We start from the raw sequence: 23072 nt of genomic DNA, 5'->3' as shown, positions 1-23072 counted from the left end.
ACAATTCAACAATGTATTTGAATGTATTTGAAATAAAAGCTTTCCTTTTGCGTTATTGTGAGTGCTGTGTTCCCTGGTTCTGGTTGTGCTCCATGCAGCTCTGCATCCATTATGTTAATCTGAATTAAACTGAATAGAAATATATTAATTCATTCATTTTACTGCAGCAAATATGTTTGGAGGGAATACTATGAACATATTTTCAACAATATTCGGTCTTGCAATATAATATCCCTCACAGCACATTGTTAAGGCCTACAGTTAAGGTTCAGGAAGATGGTGGTCCGCGTTGTTGACTTTATTAACACAACACCAGAACCATGGTCTCTCATTCAGAGCCCTGCCTCGAGTGTCGTACACACACCATCCACCTCGTCCTCTTCATCGTGTTCACGCTTCTTCATCAATGTCAACAGGAAGTTGAAAAATATGGAGGATGTTCATATGGAGCTAAATCCAGGTCATATGTTTTGTTCATTTGAAAAAAAGATTTGAACCTGAAAAATCAAGTTTTGTTGTTTGAATTCAACAATGTATTCGTCCTCAGCCTTCTTTGTTAAGCTGTCACTCATGAGACCACGCCCCCTGCAGTTGAAACCACGCCCCCCATGACACATCGGGGCCAAAAGAGAAAAAAAGATTTGAAACTGTAAAAAAAAAAAAAAGAGTGAAAGTTGAAAATATAAAATGTGCTACTGAAAACTGGATAAATATATTTTATTCAACAACAAAAAAACAGAACTAAATCAAAATTATATTTAACCCCATTGCATTTTTCAGAGTTCAACAACAAAACTTGATTTTTCAGGTTCAAATATTTTGACCTGGATTGATCTCACTCCCCATGGCAGAGGGCTGAACACGAGCTGCTAAGCTTTGATCACGTTTAGTGGGTTTCTAACTCAGATCCAAACCGCGTGACCCCGTGCACATGCCACAGACGCAAACACACGTCACACAATCCATCATGAGCAAAGGAGAATTCACCATTTGTGTAGAAAGCACAAAAGAAAACGACGCGACACACTCACACACCGCTGAACTGTCTTTCTCTTGGTCACACACACACTTACGGATCAGGGTTCGGCATGCAGCGTTCAAGGTGCAGCAGGCAGGAGAGAGGAAATGGATGGAGGGAGAGAGGGAGGGGAGTATTGCAAGAAATGTCAGGCAGGCAGAGACAGGGAAGAAAGAGTTGGGGGAGGAGTACAAAAGAAGGGGGCACAGATAAGGAGAGACAGGAAAAGGAAAGCACCTCTATTTTGCGTCCCTCTACGATTGTACCGTTTAGTTTCTCCCGTGCACGGTCAGCATCGACGCTCGTTTCAAATGTTACAAACCCGAAGCCCTGCAGTGGCCGGGAGGCGGCGTGGAAAAAAACGAAGCGACGGAGGACGGAAGTCCAGAAAGAAAGAAATGATGAAAGAAATGGGGGAAGGAGGAGAAAAGAGACACAAAGCACAGATGAGAGCGCTGCAGGTCAGGAGGAGCTCTAGATCTAGAAGCAGAGGCCAGAGACACACATGAGAAACTGCAGTTACAGGGAGGACATCAAACCACAGACTGGAGCTCTGATTATACTCAAATTGCCACCTCATCACCGCGTGTGTGTGTGTGTGTGTGTGTGTGTGTGTGTGTGTGTGTTGCTATTCTCCGTTCCATCTCTGCTGCACATGCATTTACAGAAACAACTGGACCTAATTTAATTAGTAGATGGAAGGAAAGCCTCCACACACACAGTGGAGTTTGGGATGTGCATGTGTGTGTGTGTGTGTGTGTGTGTGTGTTCTGCCCTGTGGGAGAGCAGATAAGTGCCACACAATTACATTCTGCACGGCATCAGTCAGCCGTGACTCTCTTGAGCCCCGGGACGCAGCTCGCTCATGAGGCCCTGTCCGCGTCCCGGACTGGGCCCGGAGACGCAGCTCACTCAAACAGCCTCATATGCGGTAAAACATGCCTCGGAAAGCCCAAAACTGAAAAAAAAAACAAAAAAAAACTCATCCATCTCTGTCAATGAGCTGAAAGCAGGGAGAGAGTGAGAGCTGAAGAATCATCTCTTCCCTCATTGATTGCTGTTAAATGTTCCTTTCTACCCCGTCGGTGTTGCTGAACTTCATCAGGAACTTGCAAAGAGACGCATTAGAGCCGCGGGCGCCGGTTTAATCACACTCAGGCCTGAAGGAATCACTCTGTTCTCTTCCCTGTACGACCGACTGACATATGCATCATGTGTGCAGTACAGAGTGCTGCAGGGATGAAGGATTCCTGCAGGCCAAGCAGGAAGTGAGCATCCTGCTGCTTCCCTCCACACAGCCAATGGGATTCTTCTGTTGGGTTTTGGATTATTGCAGAAAATAAGCTCTACTATTATGATGTTTACGTTTAGTTCGGCAAGACAATCTTCACAGAGTGAGACTGCAATCATTATAAGTGAACGTGAGGCTATAAAGGAACGTCACGTCTAAGCTAAGCTAACTAAGCTAAAGGTTGTGTGGTCTAGTGGAGACTTTTTGTATTCTCATTTAGTCACGTAAACATATCACAAGAGTTATTTACTGACGTACTAAATCTCTTAAGCGTAACTTAACATACACTTTACATTAATGTGATCTGTTTGTCTGAGCACTTTATCTCTTTATCATGTTTTGCTCCTCATTCCTGCAGCATATATATTATATGAATTGTAATATTTCTGCAAGGAAACAGCATTTCACAAGGAAACTAAAGACTTCAGCTGAGCGTGACTTGTTTGTGTGGAGGCTGATGGATTTCTTTTGAGTCCAGTTCCCGCCAGCCGTTCACATATCTGCCATGTTCCTCACCAGCGCCATACGTTCTGAGCTCCCAGACTGAGGAAGGTAAATGGAGGGACTTTCTTGAAATGAAAAATGGTATGTTTTCTCTCCACAGGAAAAGTCTTGGGGATCCAACACGAGGCCTTGGGGGACGCCATGTTTCATTTTGACTTTGCATGTAATCTACTCGCTTGAATAATTCGCAACGCTTTTTCGCAACGCTTTCACACTTTTTCGCAACGCTTTTTCGCTTCTTTGTTTGTTTGCGAAAGCCAATCAGCGTTGAGAAGCTCTGCCCGTCATCACCGCCGTCCTGCCGTTGCTGAATCAAACTGCTGCTGGTCCGCGGCTTCATTCAGACGCTCGTCCTGGAGGATAATATATGAATTATGAACCCAGACACGATGGCGTTTGATGTTCCGACGTTTGTGGGACTTCCACAACAAGTAGAAAGCAGAACTAGCCTTATTTCAATGGTGGATGACGGAAAACGTAACTGTTTTCACGGAGTAAAGTAACGGAAAAGCCACGAATGCCATGAATTTATCACATAAAGTCGAGTGTGATCCGTGCTCCCACTGCCCGCTCTGAGTTATGGCGCGGCGGCAGGAGGATGAACTGGCAGACACACCTGTTGAACCGCAGCCAGTCCTCGGCCGGTAATTGCTTCGCCAGATAATACGTGCGAACGTGATCTCTTATGCATATGCGGGATTCACTGCCTCCCTCTGGGCATAAATAACACACAGGCCTGCCCTTGAGAGGGGGAGCAGATAAAACATATATTTAAAAGTGCGACGTGGGAGAAAAATTAATCCCTCTGACATTTTGTTCCCACGAATAGATGTTCACTGCTCTGATCTGTTCTTTTCTCTATCGCGTTGTAATGATTAGTGTTCTTCTCTGTTGCCCTGCAGTGAGCATGCGGAATCACCAGGAGCTGATATTAATATGAATAAATACAAATAACCAGTCATTACTGCATACAAGTAATGTATTGCAACTTGTGTTTAGCATAAATATGCTGCATGTCAATACATAACAACACCAGGCTGTATAGATACATCAGAAGGAAACAATAAGTAAAGGCTGAAGTACATAAGTTTCCCTCAGAGATATCTGCAGCACCAGCTCATCAAACAAGATGCAACATACTTGTTTCTCACATTTATCCATGCGTATGGAGCAACAACATATTACAATAACCCCTATTACGTCACAGTTTCAGGTGACAGGGAAGTATCATAACTGACTTGTATTTTGTGGTGTTTGATTGTCGTTTAAAGCGTCACAAAGAAGCTCCAAATCATAAATATAACAAGGAGAAATAATGAAAACAAGTGTGTGAGCAACTCATTATTGAGTAAGTAAATAAATACAAGTGAGTTATTTTTATGAAATATAGTTTCATCATGAAACAATGTTTGTATCAGGTGTCTTTTCCATATTTCCTAACCTCTGCTACACTTTGTGTGGTGCATTACTCCAGTTAATAACGGCTCCAGGGTGAACACTGCTGCAACACGCTGCAACGCCGGTTCTGCTCATAACCACGAGCGATGCACATATGCATTCAGAGGGAGGCCGTCCTGGGAGGAGGATATCTGCGTCCATCCTACTCCTACTTCCTGGCGCAGATGGAGAAGCTAAACAGGTGAGGCGGACTGTGCGGATCCCACCGCCAGCGTCTAGAGAAGTGTGAGCGATTCAGTGTGCGTCGCCCGATGCGCGGAGGCCGGAGAGGCGTGAAAGCTGCCTGCAGGCAAGTGTCACCGCTTCTGTTTGGTAATTACTATTAGACAGAGGGAGAGAGAGGGGAGGACCGCAAGAGAAGAGGGGGGCAGAGGACAAACATAGCCGGCTGGAAGATCCTGTGTGTGTGTGTGTGTGTGTGTGTGTGTGTGTGTGTGTGTGTGTGCAGCGCACTTACCTTGGAGCCTCGCTCGTTAAAAATAATCTCCACGTCTAAAATCTTGCCAAATTGCTGTGGACGACAGGGAGGGAGAAGGAGAGGAGGGGACGAGGAGAGAAGACAAGGGAAGGAGGGAAGGGGGGGAGGAAATAATTAGAACATGGCGACCTGGGCTGTTCTCTCTTACTCTAAAATAAAACAACATTAAAAAGGTCAAGCAGTCAATGCTCCGAATTAACAAACTCCTCTTCACCCGACAATGAGATTAATAAAATATCCATTTACTCCTAATGCTGTTTAAGGCTGTGTTTGCTCTGTGGTGGTAATAAAGTCTGTGTGTGTGTGTGTGTGTGTGTGTTAATGAACATTGCGCTGGTGGATGCGGCCGCTATAGCAGCTCAGCGCCTCAGTACACACTGCTGATCTTAATGATGGCCATCATCTCGCTTTTCCTCTCCCCACTCCTTAAAACAGAAAAAGAGCGGCGCACAAGTGTAAAGGCCCACTCAGTCAAAACAGGAAATGGCTCATATTCGGGGGGGGGGGGGGGGGGGAGCAGCCCATCAAGGCTTGTGATGAGCCGTACGTTTGTTTATCTGCTCATCATGCAGACCCCCGTGGTAATTACCTGCCAAGGCCCTCCCTCACCAGGCTAACCATGCATTTGGTGCCGAGAGCTTCTCTTCTATTAATGGTCTTGATTGGCTCCATGCCTCATTTTAATTGGCTAATTACTGTAGAGCGACTTGGTGCTAGAGGCCACGCCTCCTAGCACCTTTGTGTTGGTGGTGGATGAGAGTCTAAATAAGAAGAGACTTACAGCTTTTAACAGGGTTCACACACATTCTGACCACTGGATTTCATGACTTTTCAATGACTATAAACCAAATGTCCATGACTTTTAAATGTGGTTTAAAGCTATAGAAAAGTCATGAAATCCACTGGTCAGAATGTGTGTGAACCCTGCTGGGCTCACACACATTCTGACCAATGGATTTCCATGACTTTTAACCAAATTTCCATGACTTTTAATCACATTTCCATGATCAAACATTTAGTGAAATCTGGGTGTAAACAGTAAAAAGTGAGTAAATGTAGTATTTAAACTAACAATGAGAACACAAAGCATACAGTAAACCTTAAATGACACAAATGAATGAGACGATAGTTTGATTAAAAGAATAAGCATTTATATAGATGCCTGTATGTATGCCTGCTTATATTTTGAGTCTTTCTTTTAAAAGCATATTAATTATTTCAAACTCAGCGTAAATGAACGACATGAACACATGAATATAACACATTTACATGACTTTTACACAACTTTGTTTTTTTCAAGGACTTTTCCAGTCCTGGAAATAACCATTTTAAAATTCCATGACTTTTTCCAGGTTTCCCATGAGCGTAAGAACCCTGTGTTAAACACGGTAAACAGTCCCGCCTCTCTGTTAGCCGTAGGATCAGTAGAGATGATGGAAAACAGCAGGATGAGACTGGGCAGAAGTACGACTGACCACGGCCGTCATGCTCCTCTCTAAATAAATCCACCGTCAGGACTCCTTCATTTACACATGTGAGCACCATCATGGCTGATCTGTCACCTGAGGAGACTCAAGCTGCTGCGTCAACACATGTGAACTAAATGTGAAATGCATCCTCAGACTTCTCTACAACCTCTCAGCTCACTGATAACACGTGATGTTAAAGGGATCTGTATGAGGAGCGTAATGTAGACACTTAAAAGAAAAGCCCCTTTTATAGCTGTTTAAAATACAGCACTCAGCTCTACTCTCGGCCCGTTTCTCCAAACTCGCCTTCTCTAAAATAAGATTGTGTGCTCGACAATATCTTCAAATATGGCTTTTATTCTCTTTTTCATTCCTTTTGGTTTCAGTGTCTCAGATAGATAGAGTCTTTTAGCTAGACTGAGAAACTGATATCATATTTAAATTGCATTATTCAAATTTAGATTTTCAAGAGAAATATCATTTTTTGAGTAAAACTCAATGACTTAAAATTGTATTTCTTTTCCTTTCTGTTTCTAAAAGGAGCTCAGTGCTGTTTCTGCTTTGACATTAACAGCATGAAGAAAATGACGACATTATTTGTAGTGTATTCGATTTCCAAAATAATTAATCTCTCTGTATATTTAGCAACTATTTCCAGCGTCCGTGTGATTACAAGTGATAAATAAAGAAGCCTGAGCGGCGCTCGGCCATGTTGAGCAGCACTAACCTTGCAGGCGGTATGATAATGCTCAGCCTTGTGCTCCCCATAACTAGACCTTGAATAAAGTAGTTTATTTCAATAAATAAATAAACATGGAGCAAAGGCAAGGTCACAGCTCGAGCCCTGAAGACGTGCAGCTCCACACACATGTTGCACATACTGTACACTTTTACGTTGCAGAACTACACACCATCTGTTTATGCTTTTCAGATGAATAAAGGAACATTACAACAACACTGCTTTGTTAATTACATTTTGAGGGACGCGTGTTTTCTCCAGTTTGTTTTTGTCGTATCACAAATATGTTTTTAATTGGAGTCTGACCCCTGAATAACACAAGAAACTTCAGTCCGATACCGATACTGAGGCCTGTAAGGCAACGTCAGACTCTTTGCTACATTTTGTAAAACAAAGTTGAAGTAAATACAAGGATGCAAATGTACTGAATTGCTATTTTATTTAAACAATGGTATGCGGTGGCAAATGGGTCCAATGTCAATGATGCCTGATCCAGCTGTTAGTCTGTCAGGGCCCCAGTAGAGGGCTGTGTGTGTGTGTGTGTGTGTGTGTGTGTGTGTGTGTGTGTGTGTGTGTGTGGGTGTGAACGGCACAAAACCCATTTGAAGAAGTCACTGAGATAATTGATCTTTTATATTTATGAACGAGGGCGAATGAGTAAGATTACAGCCCAGTGATGTCATGGCAAAGGAGGCTGACTCTTTCCTGTAACAACGTGTTCGTGTGTCATCCTCAGGTTGAGGTTTTAGGTCCTCAACAGAGAGAAAGGTACCGGTCACTGTGCAGCATGTGTAACATTTAGAGTGATTGAAAGGACAGAACTAAGTACATTTACTGGAGAACTGTACTGAAGTGAATTGTGAGCTACTTGCACACTACTTGATTATCTCCATTGGGACTAATGACACTGGGAGACGTTTGCTCCATTTCAACCAGCTGCATTATTACAGTTCTGCCTACATGTGATGCATTAGTAATAATACTACAGATACATACTACTACCATCGTTAATATAAAAGGGGGGGACTAAATATTATATAAATCAATTGCTTTGAAATGAAAGTAAAGTCAATAGAAAAAGTGATCATTAGATTTCATTTATTGTTGCGAGGTGGACACAATAAACCAATCTAAACAATTCTTTAATATTTAGCATTTTCCCAATTATGTTCTTTTGCCAATTGCAATCTCTGTTGTCTCAATCTCAATATAAACTCTTTGAAAGACCACATTCTTTCTAAGAGTTTACTGGTGTGTGAAAGTATGAAAGACCTTATAATTAGTTCATCCATAAAATCCGAATTTTGTTAAAAAGAGTGAAGATATCATGTTCCATCACTTAAACGTAAGAAACAGCATCACTGCACTAGTGTTAAAAAGAAAACCATGACGAGTTTGGATCAATTCTTCACTATGAAATGTTAACCAATGAGTTTGTAAATGAGGTTTCCTCTTAATACATATTTTGGGTATGAATAGCCAGCAATAACATGCATTGGAGAATATTGAGCTTGATTTGCTCCGGAAGCACTCTCTGTAATTGTAAATGTTTCCTCCTTATGTTTTATTTATTTAATTTGCTCTATTTATTAAAAAAAAACATCTTTGTCAGGACCATATGTGTTTCTACTGGGACAACATTCCAAGAAAATCTTACATTTTATTACCATATGTTGACTTCCTGATTTGTTCTTTTTTGTTGTTTAAAAGGCTTGTTTGTCTCTTAAGGTTTGTATGAACATGTAACTGATTTTAAGAAAGGACAAGGAATACAAATGTCTCCGGTGTGGCCATGTACGATTCTGTGTCGGAGCATCCATGTGTGTGAGAGTTCATTCAATCAGTGGGTGTGTCCTTCGGATCAGATCATTAAGAATCGGGGCAAATGAAAGTGCTCCTCCACTCAGCCTAATGAGAGGGATGAAAGCTACCCTTAATTGTTGTCCACAATGGCTGCGTTATTTCATTAGAACTAATTACCCTGTCAGCCATGCCAGCAGTAAGGCAGGCCAACACACACACACACACACACACACACACACACACACACACACACACACACACACACACACACACACACACACACACACACACACACACACACACACACATGGATACAGCGCTGGTTAGCACAAATTCAATAGTCTTGATCAATGAGTGGATGAAGAAGAAACACAGAGGTGATGTAGTGGTATGGGGTGTGTTCACTGGGTTGTGTCTTCTCTAGTGGGGTCACACTGACATCTCTGTCCACAACAAACAGGGCAAAGTCTTGGAGTATTTATAGTTCATTGCTTTATGAAGTCTCATTTCCACCGCGTGGTCCGGCCTGCCTGGACTCCAGAGGTCCTTGTCTCTACTTCGTGGCAGATGGTCTGGCCTCAGTGTGGGCGGTGCTCCCAGTGCATCACTGTAGCGACACCACGGGAAACTGCTGTAACTGCACTCCGTCAAATGTGCAGTGTAGTGCACCACGTAGTATACTGCGGAGTATACATTGTGTAGTGTACGGTGTAGTGTATGACTGTACGCAGTAGTGTTTATAGTGTACGACCTAATGTATGTAGTGTGGCATAGAGTATCGTGTACGGCACAATACTGCTATAGTGTAGTGGAGCAGTAGTGTATGCAGTGTACGTTGTAGTATATGTTGTAGTGTACGTTGTAGTATATGTTGTAGTGTACGTTGTAGTATATGTTGTAGTGTACGTTGTAGTATATGTTGTAGTGTACGTTGTAGTATATGTTGTAGTGTACGTTGTAGTATATGTTGTAGTGTACGTTGTAGTATATGTTGTATAGATGTTGTCGTGTACGTTGTAGTATATGTTGTAGTGTACATTGTAGTATATGTTGTAGTGTACGTTGTAGTATATGTTGTAGTGTACGTTGTAGTATATGTTGTATAGATGTTGTCGTGTACGTTGTAGTGTATGTTGTAGTGTACATTGTAGTATATGTTGTAGTGTACGTTGTAGTATATGTTGTAGTGTACGTTGTAGTATATGTTGTATAGATGTTGTCGTGTACGTTGTAGTGTATGTTGTAGTGTACATTGTAGTATATGTTGTAGTGTATGTTGTAGTATATGTTGTAGTGTACGTTGTAGTATATGTTGTATAGATGTTGTCGTGTACGTTGTAGTGTATGTTGTAGTGTACATTGTAGTGTATGTTGTAGTATACGTTGTAGTGTACATTGTAGTATATGCTGTAGTGTACGTTGTAGTATATATTGTAGTATACGTTGTAGTGTACATTGTAGTATATGTTGTAGTGTACGTTGTAGTATATGTTGTATAGATGTTGTGTACGTTGTAGTGTATGTTGTAGTGTACATTGTAGTGTATGTTGTAGTATACGTTGTAGTGTACATTGTAGTATATGTTGTAGTGTATGTTGTAGTATATGTTGTAGTATACGTTGTAGTATATGTTGTATAGATGTTGTTGTGTACATTGTAGTATATGTTGTAGTTTACGTTGTAGTATATGTTGTATAGATGTTGTCGTGTACATTCTGGTATATGTTCTAGTATATGTTGTCGTGTACGTTGTAATGTACGTTGTAGTATATGTTGTAGTATACGTTGTAGTATATGTTGTATAGATGTTGTCGTGTACGTTGTAGTATACGTTGTAGTATATGTTGTAGTATATGTTGTAAAGATGTTGTCGTGTACGTTGTAGTATATGTTGTAGTATACGTTGTAGTATTCGTTGTATAGATGTTGTAGTATACGTTGTAGTATATGTTGTATAGATGTTGTCGTGTACGTTGTAGTATATGTTGTAGTATACGTTGTAGTATATGTTGTATAGATGTTGTCGTGTACGTTGTAGTATATGTTGTAGTATACGTTGTAGTATATGCTGTATAGATGTTGTCGTGTACGTTGTAGTATATGTTGTAGTATACGTTGTAGTATATGTTGTATAGATGTTGCTGTGTACGTTGTAGTATATGTTGTAGTATACGTTGTAGTATATGTTGTATAGATGTTGTAGTGTACGTTGTAGTATATATTGTAGTGCATGTTGTAGTGTACGTTGTAGTGTACGTTGTAGTATACGTTGTAGTATACGTTGTAGTATATGTTGTATAGATGTTGTTGTGTACGTTGTAGTATATGTTGTAGTATACGTTGTAGTATATGTTGTATAGATGTTGTCGTGTACGTTGTAGTATATGTTGTAGTATACGTTGTAGTATATGTTGTATAGATGTTGTTGTGTACGTTGTAGTATATGTTGTAGTATACGTTGTAGTATATGTTGTATAGATGTTGTTGTGTACGTTGTAGTATATGTTGTAGTATACGTTGTAGTATATGTTGTATAGATGTTGTCGTGTACGTTGTAGTATATGTTGTAGTGCATGTTGTAGTGTACGTTGTAGTGTACGTTGTAGTATATATTGTAGTGCATGTTGTAGTGTACGTTGTAGTGTACGCTGTAGTATGCGTTGTAATGTACGTTGTGTCAGTACAATGCGTTGTATGATCTTATAAGAAGTTACTTTTTTATGCGTTTTCCTGCGTAGGCCTAACACTTGTCCGTTTCTGCTCGTTGCATACATACAAAACAAATCAATCAACATGGGAACGAACAGCAGCCAGCCAGATGAAAGATCGTTGTTTGTTGTGCTGTACACCAGTTTATTTGTGTAGGCAGTAGTGTATGTACTGTACATTAATGTACTTAGTGTAGACAGTAGTTCATGTAGTGTACACCATACTGTACGTAGTTTGGCATAATGTACACGGTATACACATCTTTCCACCAATCCCAGTCGTTTTACTCCTATCTTTCTTCTCCTTCATCTATCTCTATTCCATTGGTTGGGCCGTGAAGGCAGTCGTCTCCATTAGTCTAAATTAGAGCAGTTTTCCAGGGAAGACAGAGCAGTGTAAATCAGCCCCAGCCTGCTAAAGACGCAGCGTGGAGCCCTCACAGATGCAGGCGACTCTTTCACTCACGGAAAGCCGGCTCCTTTAAGAGAGCCTGCAATGTCCTACTGCAGGCAGTGTGTGTTTCAAGTGTTGAAAGCCACTGTTGATCAAATGGGATCAGACCATGTTCACATTATTAGCTCAGTTTCTTCATATATTATTTATATTTACATTATTTACTACATGCCATTTGGTGTTTATTTAGTCACAAATATTGCATGTTATAAAGACATATTTAAGATTTTAAACCAAAGGCTTTAAAGTAAATCTAGCGTGCCACCATTTAAAAATACTCCATTGCAAAAGTACTCCCTATGCGTTCAGAATTGGGCCTGTCATTGCTGATGCATTAACATGTGAGCATACAAATACCTCACAGTAGTACTGAGCGGCTCCCTGTGGAGTTTAGCCCTCATGCCATGGAGCAGTTGTTGAATGAATGGGCACTGATCCACTGATCTACAGGAGGCAGTAACGCTCCAAAGTATGCAACAAAGGCCGAGATGAAGAAGACTGCCAGTTAGTAATGGATGCAAACAAAGCAGGTTTCAAGAATTTTCCTTCTTATTTATTTTTTCCCGACGGTGGGCCGTCTCAGATTCAGCAAGCGGCCCTAACCCCGATGAACGCCACCAGTTAATTAGCATAATTAACGCCGCAATAAAACCGAACAAGGCTACGAGTCCTGTCTAAAATCCAGCGTGGTCACGAGAGGACAAAAGTATCTTGAAGCAAATGGTCGCATGTACAAGGAAAGCTGTTTATCGTTGATGGTTGTTTGTATATATGATGAAACTCCTGTGGTTATGGCACCAAAAAATACAAAATCTCAAAAGTGATGAGATCAGCCAAAAGTCCCGGTCTCACCTGCTGTGCCTTGACTGAACGGTAAACAGAGCAATGCCTCCTCTCGCTGTCCCTCTCTATCTCAAACACTAATTGCCTTAATCAACACAAACACACCGGCCCCACCGGGGGACGCAACAATGGCGGAGCTCACGCTCTCTAACTACCCGCTCGCTGCCGAGCGGCGCCACCGCTACGCTGATATGTTGATGTAAATTAGCAGATTTGAGATTATAATTACACCTCGCCTCCTCGGAGGCAGAGCCGGTTAGAGTGGAGCCTTATGGAATAATTGGGGAGGCAAATGAGAGTGAAGACATGAACAGGAGACATTAAAAAGAATTCCCTTGCTGGGAACACTGGGCTACCTGTGCTGCTGGAAACCTCCAGAACAGGTGATTAGGCAAGAGTAGGTGTCATTAAAACTCCATTAGCACAAAGCCCAACCCCCGGTGCTACACACACACACACACACACACACACACACACACTGCTGAGGTAGACCATATGCGCGTGTGTGTGTGTGCGTGTGCGTGTGTGTGACACACTGAGTGCACGTCTATGTGTGCTGAGTATCTAATGACTCATTTAGGACCCCTACCTCTGGGAATGTGACAGTAAGGACCCTCTTGCGGCTGGCTCACTAAGTGCCTGCTTATTAATTAAACACAGCTGAGGCTCAAGGGACGGCAGCAGTCCTGCACATCAGCTCGTCAAGTTTCACTCTGCGAGCGGGGGCTGAACTGACGGGGTCCTTCTGTGAGTGCCGGGAAAGACACCCGATGTGAAGGACTCTGGGAAAGGCCAAAGCAAACAGACGCGGACACGCGTGGTCGGACCGGGACGGCTTCCCTTCCCGTTGAGGGATGGAGAAACCCAAACGGGCCGGCTGTGCAGGGGATTATTTGAGGTGCAGTCCTACATATCTTGAGGATGAGAGAATTGAATCATTGAAGTGGTGCTGTGAGTGCCAATTATCATTCCACCATTAAAACCCTCTTCACCGGCCTAGTAATTTCCCTCCAAATGTGTTGTTCTAATTATGAATTAAACTCAAATAAGCTCGGGTAATGAACCCAGTTTTATTCCTTTCCCTTTCCGCCTCCGTTTGCTGCAGGAACACTTTGTTCCCGCGTCCTGAGCTGGACTTCCAGAGGTGTTTGACGGAGTATTATTGTGCAATTCACAGAGATAGACCTCCAGCTTGTGGCTGCACCACCTTTGATTGAACTTCTTTATATGGCTTTGTTTAATACGCCCGCATTGCTTTTCTATTACAGCTTTTGCCGAAATGACACAGAATTCCATTTGCTGTAATGCCCTAGCTATTGCCTTTGTTTGCATTGTGGCGGTAGTCTAGCAGAACCGTAATGGGAGATGGAGCCAGTTGCTCACAAGTCCCATTTTAGGGGAATGGAGGACGGTGGAGCCGAGATGGAATCCGGACTGCAGCGGCACCGTCCTGCCCACAAGCATTAATCCTCGACGCTGGACCATTACCAGGGGGGGAAGAGAAGAGGTTGCATGTGAGCAGGAGATGTATGCCAGCCTTTAACATCGGAGGAAACCACCAACTCAGTGGACCTAAACGGCTCAATCGCTCTGCTGAAGTCACTTGTGAAGTCAGCGTGGGATTCAAAACTTTTCTACTCAGTTTCCATCTGTATTGTGGTATTGTGCAACTCAGTTGCCGGGGTCTGGGAGCGCGATGATGTCAGTGCGACAAAGTCCAACGGGAAAACTTTGCTCGTTTATAGTGTTTTGTGATTTTATTAAAGATGTATAATTTTTCCACAGATGGCAATCAAGCCATCAACTGATTTATCTGCTTTGATATGGTGAAAAATGTGTGCATTCAATATCGTTCTGTGTCTCTGACCTTGCACGTTCACGGTAGCCCTTTAAGCCCTAACCCTAACCCTAATATCCCTAACCCTAACCCCTAATCCTATTTATTGTTTGAGTTGTGTTTAAAGGTTGTACATCAGGATTATATATTATTGTAGCCCTGATTTTTATGTTTAATTTGATACCTAACATGTTTTTTTTGGGGGGGGGGGGGATTTATACCATGATTTTTTCTTGATTTTCCTGATATAAAGGGCTTAACAGGTTAATGTTTCGGTCACCGATGTAACGCTACAGGTCTGATCTCGTCAGACCGCTATTGTTACTGGTTTATAATAAGTATTAGTAGAATGTTGTTGGTTAATGGTGGTCTTAAATTCCTTGATATAGCTTCATTGAACAGGACATGTTCACCATGTTGATGTGGATCTCCAGCCTCTGTGATGGAGCTCTTAACGGGGCAGATCTACCTGACGACGTCCCTGGTGGACGGTGGTGTGGCGTTCAGGGCCTTGGAGACCTCACTAAGTGACTGGAAGAGTCCCACTCCTCAACACACACACACACACACACACTGGAGCTGTCACCCTGTATACACCTAATGAGGATAAACTCCCTTTTAACCTCACTGAGGAATCCCATTAATTGTGTCTGCGCTGATGGGCCCTTCCATCCCCTCCTCTTTTCTCCACATCAGGAGCTCTGAGCCCCCCGCCCCCCACTGCCCGTGGAACAAGGTGACTGTGGGATCAGATGTTCCACTCCACTGGAGGAGTGGGGAGGTGGGTGGCGGTGTCTCCAGCCTCCAATTATATGAAATGTTAGCGCTAGATTTGTGTCAGTAAATCTATACTCAGTAATGTACCTGGGTGTTACTGTGTGCATGTAAACTTCATCATCAGTAAACACTTTACCCGGGCAGTCTCTTAACAAGCTCGGCTCTCTCTCACACACACACATACACACACACACAATATTCCAATTCAAGTGTAGATTGGTCACGGTTTAGAGGAAGCATCAGGGACTGCTGGCACGGTAAAGCTGCGTTCACACCAAAAGCGTTGCGAATGTTACTCGCGTCTGAAAAGAGGCGTGGCTTATCTCCGTAAAAACAGTTACCGTTTCCGCCATCCACCATGGAAATAACCACTACTTCTGCTTTCTACTTGATGTGTAAATTTTGCGTGGAACATCAAATTCCACGCAATTTTTCCGCCCGAGTTTAAAAATTTCAATTTGCGCAAATTTGCTTTTTCGCAACCATTCGCATGCAATCTACTCGCGCGTCAAATCCGCAACGCTTTTGTTGTGAACGCAGCATAAAGAAAGACTGTTCCACGTCTTATACACGACCAAACATTCAACATCTAGAGGTTTGGATGTGAGGTGTCAAGCACATTTGAAGCAAACTATTTCAAGGTCACAAAAAAAGAAGCCATCTCCTGGTGTGGAGAGGACGCTCTGCTCCAGCGGGGCTCGGTCAGAAGACTGCACTGGAGGCCGAGCATGCTGGTAATCAATCATGGGCAGAGAAGAAGAAGTAGAGGAACAAAACAAGTCGCCTCGGGCATCCATCTTTGCAGGTACAATGGAAAAATGTAACGAGGCCTTCAGGAATTAGTTTTAATTGGGCAAATTTGAATTGTTCTTTTTAATGTCCGCTAGTGGCCATGTTTTATGCTGCTGTCCAGAGGCAAAGACAAGTGTTCACGCTTTACGGGGAACATCCAGGAAGACAGTCGTGTTAACACATTGTACATTCCCCTGCTTTCTGCTTTTACACTAAATGTTTCTTCCGCTCAGGTAAAGAGAAGCGGAGCACGCTACCCACCACTCCCCCGCTCTCCAAGGACCACTTAAGGACGGACAGCGAAGATGAAACATTAATAAACTCGGCCTAATTTGGGTTCGGGGGCAAACAGAGGTAGAGGTGTGAATTATTTACAGCGCATGAACGAAGCGAGGTAGTTTTCTCTAACCCGACATATTCCAGTCCACGCAGAGCGCTGAGTGTGTAAACCTTCCCTTAAAGTCACGTGATGCGCCTCATAACCATGTCAAGGCTTCGGTTTCACCAATCTTTTGTCTGTGGGAGGAGTACAGATGATCTGACTGCCACTTCACAATCAACAAGGTCATGACCTTTCATATTTATTCTATTCATGTCATTGCATCAACAAACACTCAAAACACCTCAACGTAGGCGACTTCAACATAAACTGCGAACGTCCACATGAATTAATGTAATATTGATGCCTATATTTACTGGCAATTGACAAAAAAATATATATTCCATCATGCATTTAATTTGTTCTTACATGACATCATCTTCATCAGTGAAACTAGAAGCTCCTACTACCAGTTCCAAACACGATATTACCTCCGTGTTATGATTTACATTTACAATTCTAACATTGCATTTCTTTATTCATCTCGTTTTGACTGCATTTGCTACTGTGCTGTTGTAAAGTACCGGCAGGAGCAGGAGCATCGCACAGAGCTCTCAGGCGAATAGCATGTGATTGCCCTGTAGTGTATCTGTGTGTGTGTGTGTGTGTGGTGCAGTTGTCATCTCACCCCGAACATTTGCCGGAGGTCAGGGTCTCGGAAGCGGAAAGGGATGTTGGAGACGTGTAGCCTCTTGGGCTGCTGCTTCTCCGACGAGTCGCTGGACTGCAGGTGGAGCTGCTGGGAGCCCTCCGTCTGTACCACCTCCTCCGCCTGCTGCAGGGACACAGCGGGAAAAGATGAGCTCCATCATGTCACACAAACACAAAGGCATCCAGCTGAGAGCCAAGGTTGTTCAGCTGGGTGTCTCACATTGAAACAAATGGAAGAAAGAAAGCCGAGATGATAGAGGAACTGAAATGTAGAGCAAGTAGAGAAGTGAAGGACGAGTGGAAGGGGGCTTCAAAGAGATGCCGGGTCAGGGTCATTTTATTACTGAGCTCTCGTGACAATAAGGAAACAACATCAAACAACCCGGGACATGTGGACACCAGAAGAAGGAAGGAAGAGGAAGAAGGGAGGAGAAGAAGAAGAAGAAGAAGAAGAAGAAGAAGAAGAAGAAGTAGACGAAGAAGAAGAAGAAAAGAAGTAGAAGAAGAAAAGAAGAAGAAGAAGAAGTAGAAGAAGAAGTAGAAGAAGAAGAAAAGAAGAAGAAGTAGAAGAAGAAGAAAAGAAGAAGAAGTAGAAGAAGAAGAAAAGAAGAAGAAGTAGAAGAAGAAGAAGAAGAAGAAGAAGAAGAAGAAGTAGAAGAAGAAGAAGAAGAAAAGAAGTAGAAGAAGAAAAGAAGAAGAAGAAGAAGTAGAAGAAGAAGTAGAAGTAGAAGAAGAAGTAGAAGTAGAAGAAGAAGAAGAAGAAGAAGAAGAAGAAGAAGAAGTAGAAGAAGAAGTAGAAGTAGAAGAAGAAGAAGTAGAAGTAGAAGAAGAAGAAGTAGAAGAAGAAGAAGTAGAAGTAGAAGTAGAAGAAGAAGAAGTAGAAGAAGAAGAAGAAGAAGTAGAAGAAAAGAAGTAGAAGAAGAAGAAGAAGAAGAAGTAGAAGAAAAGAAGTAGAAGAAGAAGAAGAAGAAGAAGAAGAAGAAGAAGAAGAAGAAGAAGAAGAAGAAGAAGAAGAAGAAGAAGAAGAAGAAGTAGAAGTAGAAGTAGAAGAAAAAGAAGAAGAGTATAGTTATGAGGGGAAACGTTAGAGTAGCGGTCACAGTCAGACACGTTTGCACGTTGCAGTCTTCACACAAAGGAAAAATATTAAACATTTTTCCTCTCAATTCCTTTAATTGCATCCACCTCTCCTTCACTTGCGTCTTTTCCTCGCATCCTACTCCCTCCCTGTGAGGAGCCAGGAGAGAGGCAGGACACCGTGATCTGAAGCCCCCTGCTGGGCAAAAGGTATACCTCTTGTTACGCATCACACCGTTAATGTATGTTACTGTCCCTTTTTAGTTATAATCCACTATTATGTATCTTTTTTGGTTGTATTATGGTCCTGTATTTGCAGCTTTGTGTTGGCTCATTTCATAATTTGTTAAGTTCAGTTATTTTAGTTTGTTTGACGTTCTCATTTACTTAAAACAATTACAATGTTTTACTGCTACGTCTTGCCTCTGTGAATTATGCCATTGAGCCTTTCTGCAAGTCGTAGCTGTTTCAAACTGGGCTTGTGTGTTGAGGAGCAAAAAAGAGAGTGAGAGGGAGTTGATGCACACAATGAATCAGTCCAACGCGGGGATGGAGGGATGGAGGGGTGGAGGGGTGGAGGGGTGGAGGGGTGGAGGGGTGGAGGGATGGAGATAGAAAGAATGAAAAAGAGAGCTGAAGACGGAACGATGATGTCAGCTAAACCTGCCCGATCAATGAGAGAGAAGTGCTGAAGGTAGCAGCAGAGACAGAGAGGGAGAGGGAAGGAGGTGAGGAGGGAGAGAGGGAGAGAGAGAGAGAGAGAGAGAGAGAGAGAGAGAGAGAGAGAGAGAGAGAGAGAGAGAGAGAGCACAGGGAACAAGGGCGGGAGGGTTCAGAGAAGCATGCAGGCTAAGTGCTGATTGAAGGGAGAACAATAAAAAGGGAGAGACAGGCAAGTGAGGATAATAGCATTACATCACACACACGCACACACACACACACACACACACACACACACACACACACACACACACACACACACACACACACTGGGATAATCTGCCCGTGTGTGTGTGTGAGAAAGAGAGAGCCGTATCAGTCATCGGGACACTGGGCCCTGTAATGATAGAACACACTCCCCCAGTCTACACACACACACACACACACACACACACACACACACACACACACACACAGGTCAGATGGATGGTGTGCACACAAGTGTAATCGTCCCGTCCTCCTGCTCCTCCACCTCTACACTTCAACACCACTGAGCCTCTGTGCCACCAGAACAGCTGTTTTCACCGTATTTCCTTATTTCACTTCAATGTCAATGCACAGAAACAAATGTGGACTTGTGCGTCTACGTCCGGTGCCAGACGTGGTCTCATTCAGGTCACGGTGGTCCATAAGATGCACTCTAGTAGCAGCAGGCTAGCTCAAATGTTCCCAGACCGTGACGCAGGATGTAACTGACTATCCTCCAGCAGATTCACCACACATGTTGTAGGCGTGTCCTAAACTTGGACATTTGGAGCTATGTGTTCAATATCTTAGGTATAGTTTTAGGGATCAGGCAAGTTGTACAAACTCTGTGAACTAACGTAAAGGCCATATGTGTGGGTGTGTGTGTTTTGATTCATTATTTTTCATATTGTATTTTCTATTTTTAACTTTTTGTTGTATTTCCTCTCATTTTTTACTTTACGTTGTCAGTTTGCTCAACTTTCTCTGTTTGTCGCTTTCTTCATTACTACTGCAAACAGATCAACACACACACACACACACACACACACACACACACACACACACACACACACGCACACAAATGAAAATACTTGTCCTCTCATCCTCTTTAACTCATGTGATCCATAACGGCACTGTCTTGACGGTACACAGCCGTATTAAATGGCCGTCTGGTCTCTCAGCGTTCAACAATATTTACATCAAGTTGATACCCTGTATTATTGAGTAAAATGCACATGTATTTCTGCATGTTCACTAGCAGTGTTATTTCATCATCATAGGACTCACTGTGCTATTAAATATATTTTTCCACCACAATAATTCATTGATTAATCTGAACTGAGTTTGCTTTGATAATTTATTTTTATATGGCAGTGCACGGCTGAAGAGCAGTGAAGTGGAGGAGTGGTTTTGGAAGTATATTTTTCTCCACTTTAACTCATTGGCTCGTGTAGAAATACTATTTGCTATTTGGTGGCCATCAGTTTGAAATATGACAATAAGTCCTCAATGCTATGATGCCCATGAGGCATTCAGGGGCACCAACCCGAACTGTGAGAAATAGGCCTTTAACAGCAGTGCGTATGCCTGATTTAGATTATGATTATTAGTGATGATTGAGCAGCTAGTGTTAGCATAGCATAGCGTAGCTCTGATCGATCCAAACTCACGTTTGGCGGACTGAACGGACAAAGCATGAACTCAGACTACAAATCAGCATCACCATGTCGTTATTTCTGCTTCCTTTTGATCCGTTTAACCAAATCACAGTAACGTGGGTTCATACTGAAGTAAAGCAGCTGCATTCAGCCGGCGAGTAACTCGGTTAGCTCGCGGGAAACGCCTCTGGAAGATGCTATGGAGCCAGAAACAAAGGCGTTTGGTTTTCAAACTTCTTTCAGGACTTCCACGCGAGGTAAAGCGGCGATAAGCGGCTGTTTGACGACGGAGAGAAACGTTGTTGGCGGCAAAAGCTGCTCTGAACAATCTGGCGGTATCTGCGTGGCGGTAAGGCCCCTCCTCCTCTCCGGCGAGGGGAACATCCCTTTGCGTCTGGTGTGAACACAGCATTACACAGTGTGTGAAGTAATCCGGTTCAGAGTAGCCAATGCGTCACAAATCCCTCCATAGAGTGAGTTTCCCTTGTGGATCCCTGTTCCACTGGAATCTCCCATTCAGCGTGTGTGTTAGCACATGAAGCTGGCTGTAGTCTTCCATTAAGCTTAGCATGGTACGGAATGGAACGGCTTTAGGGCGCTAAGCCTTCTTCTGCCACGTTCAAAGAGCTCAAATCCGCCTCTGCACTTCCTCCTCCCTCTGTGGTCGCCATGCCTCCGCCGTCCATGCTGTGTGCGCAGCCAGGCAGGAAGGAGAAATAATTACATGAATATTATCATACACAAGCAGCCGAGCTTCCTCCACTGTCACCACGGAGACAGTACTGAGCTGTACAGTCTGTGTGTGTGTGTGTGTGTGTGTGTGTGTGGAAGCTGTACAGAACTAATCTACCCAGCCGAGCCCCGCAGAGTCACACACAAGCTGCCCAAAACGCCCAAAACTCCTCCACCTGATTACACACCCACTTAGATCTCCCAGATGTGTCGTTACTGTGTTTTTGAGTGAACATGTGTGCATATCTGTGTGTGTGTGTGTGTGTGTGTGTGACTTGCTGAGCTCAGCAGTGCCCCTTTCCCAAGCCTATAATTGAAGCTATCAGATGGGAGCGCTGCCAGACGGGTAGATTACACACGGTTAGGCTGCTACAGAGCCCTCTCTCACCAGGGATTAGAGCAAGACACACACACACACACACACACACACACACACACAGAAACGAAACCCACGGGCACTTGAAAGGAGACAAGAAAGTAAACTTGGCTCCATCTTTAACCCCCGTCTCTGTTTTGGAAGGTGGTCTCTGGCCTCCAGCGATGTGACTGACACCATGTGAACGACGTCATGTGACCGACGTCATGTGACCGATGTCATGTGACCGACGCCATGTGACCGACGCCATGTGAGACTGTTGGGACGCTACATCCGTGAAACAGCAAGGACCCTGGATCCCGAGTGAGCAGCAGAAACAAAGGCAACATCTGTGAGCGCCAGAAGCAAAACCTCTCCCAGAATCCCACAGGGGAAGAGGTCAAAGGTCATCGACCAGGAGTCAGAAGGACGGCTGGTGAGAGGTCAGGGAGCACCTTCATATCTGAGACGGAGACGGGGGACGCCCTGTTCATACATCCCTGGTGGCAGCTGAGCGTATATCTCTTCAAAGGCCATGAGATGCGCGCAGAGGTGTCAAGTAACGAAGTACAAATACTTCGTTCGTTAAGTAGAAATTTTGGGTATCTGTACTTTACTGGAGTATTTATTTTTCAGATGACTTTTTACTTCTACTCCTTACATTTTCACGCAAATATCTGTACTTTCTACTCCCGACATTTTAAAAATAGCCTCGTTACTATTTCATTTTGGTTTGTTTTCACTCCGGCTTCTCATCGTTCAAAAACACAGGTGAGCGCTGAGCACACACACACACACACACACACACACACACACACACACACACACACACCAGCGGACAGAGCGCTGCGAAAAATATGTCGCGTGAAAAGTAGACCGCTATATCTGCGTTTTAAACGCTCCCAGGGTGAAGATGCAACAGCAGCTCTCCTGTGAGGAGCAACCGGAGTTCTCCTCGCACCGGAGCAGCTCTCTGAACCCGGAGCAGCTCTCTGGACCCGGAGCAGCTCTCTGAACCCGGAGCAGCTCTCTGGACCCGGAGCAGCTCTCTGAACCCGGAGCAGCTCTCTGGACCCGGAGCAGCTCTCCTGCTCCGGGTGAAACGAGCCAAAGTGCTCGTGTCTTCTACCAACAATGAGCTGCTGGCTTCACATACTACAAAAGTACAAAGCACACGGATATAAAACTAAGCCATTAATAAATACATGGACAAATGCCTGTACTTTCGGGTAAATGGTTACGGTACGCCGTTAACAGGCTACGTTGCGCATGCGCGATTTGACGCGACGCCGTGAGCTCCGTGAGCTCGTCTTTTCCTGCTGTTGCGTTTCTCAAAATAAAAAAACAGATCTAAGCTCAATA

General features: G+C 43.5%; 1 protein-coding gene across 1 annotated transcript in view; it reads right to left on the bottom strand.

The window, feature by feature from the left end:
• rbfox3a (RNA binding fox-1 homolog 3a) overlaps positions 1-23072 on the bottom strand; it is a gene marked incomplete at its 3' end in the record, with an annotated part of 258770 nt that overhangs the window by 23344 nt on the left and 212354 nt on the right. The window contains exons 4-6 of the mRNA XM_079235870.1: positions 17179-17325; positions 4729-4782; positions 1256-1348 (exon numbers count right to left, since the gene is read on the bottom strand). Of these exons, the coding sequence (XP_079091996.1) occupies positions 1256-1348; positions 4729-4782; positions 17179-17325 (294 nt within the window). The remainder of the gene's footprint in view (positions 1-1255; positions 1349-4728; positions 4783-17178; positions 17326-23072) is intronic.

This window comes from Taurulus bubalis (assembly GCF_910589615.1).
Source record: "Taurulus bubalis genome assembly, chromosome: 2".
NCBI lineage: Eukaryota > Metazoa > Chordata > Actinopteri > Perciformes > Cottidae > Taurulus > Taurulus bubalis.
Note: the sequence above shows the minus strand (reverse complement) of the source record. Positions and strands in the feature narration are given on the sequence as shown.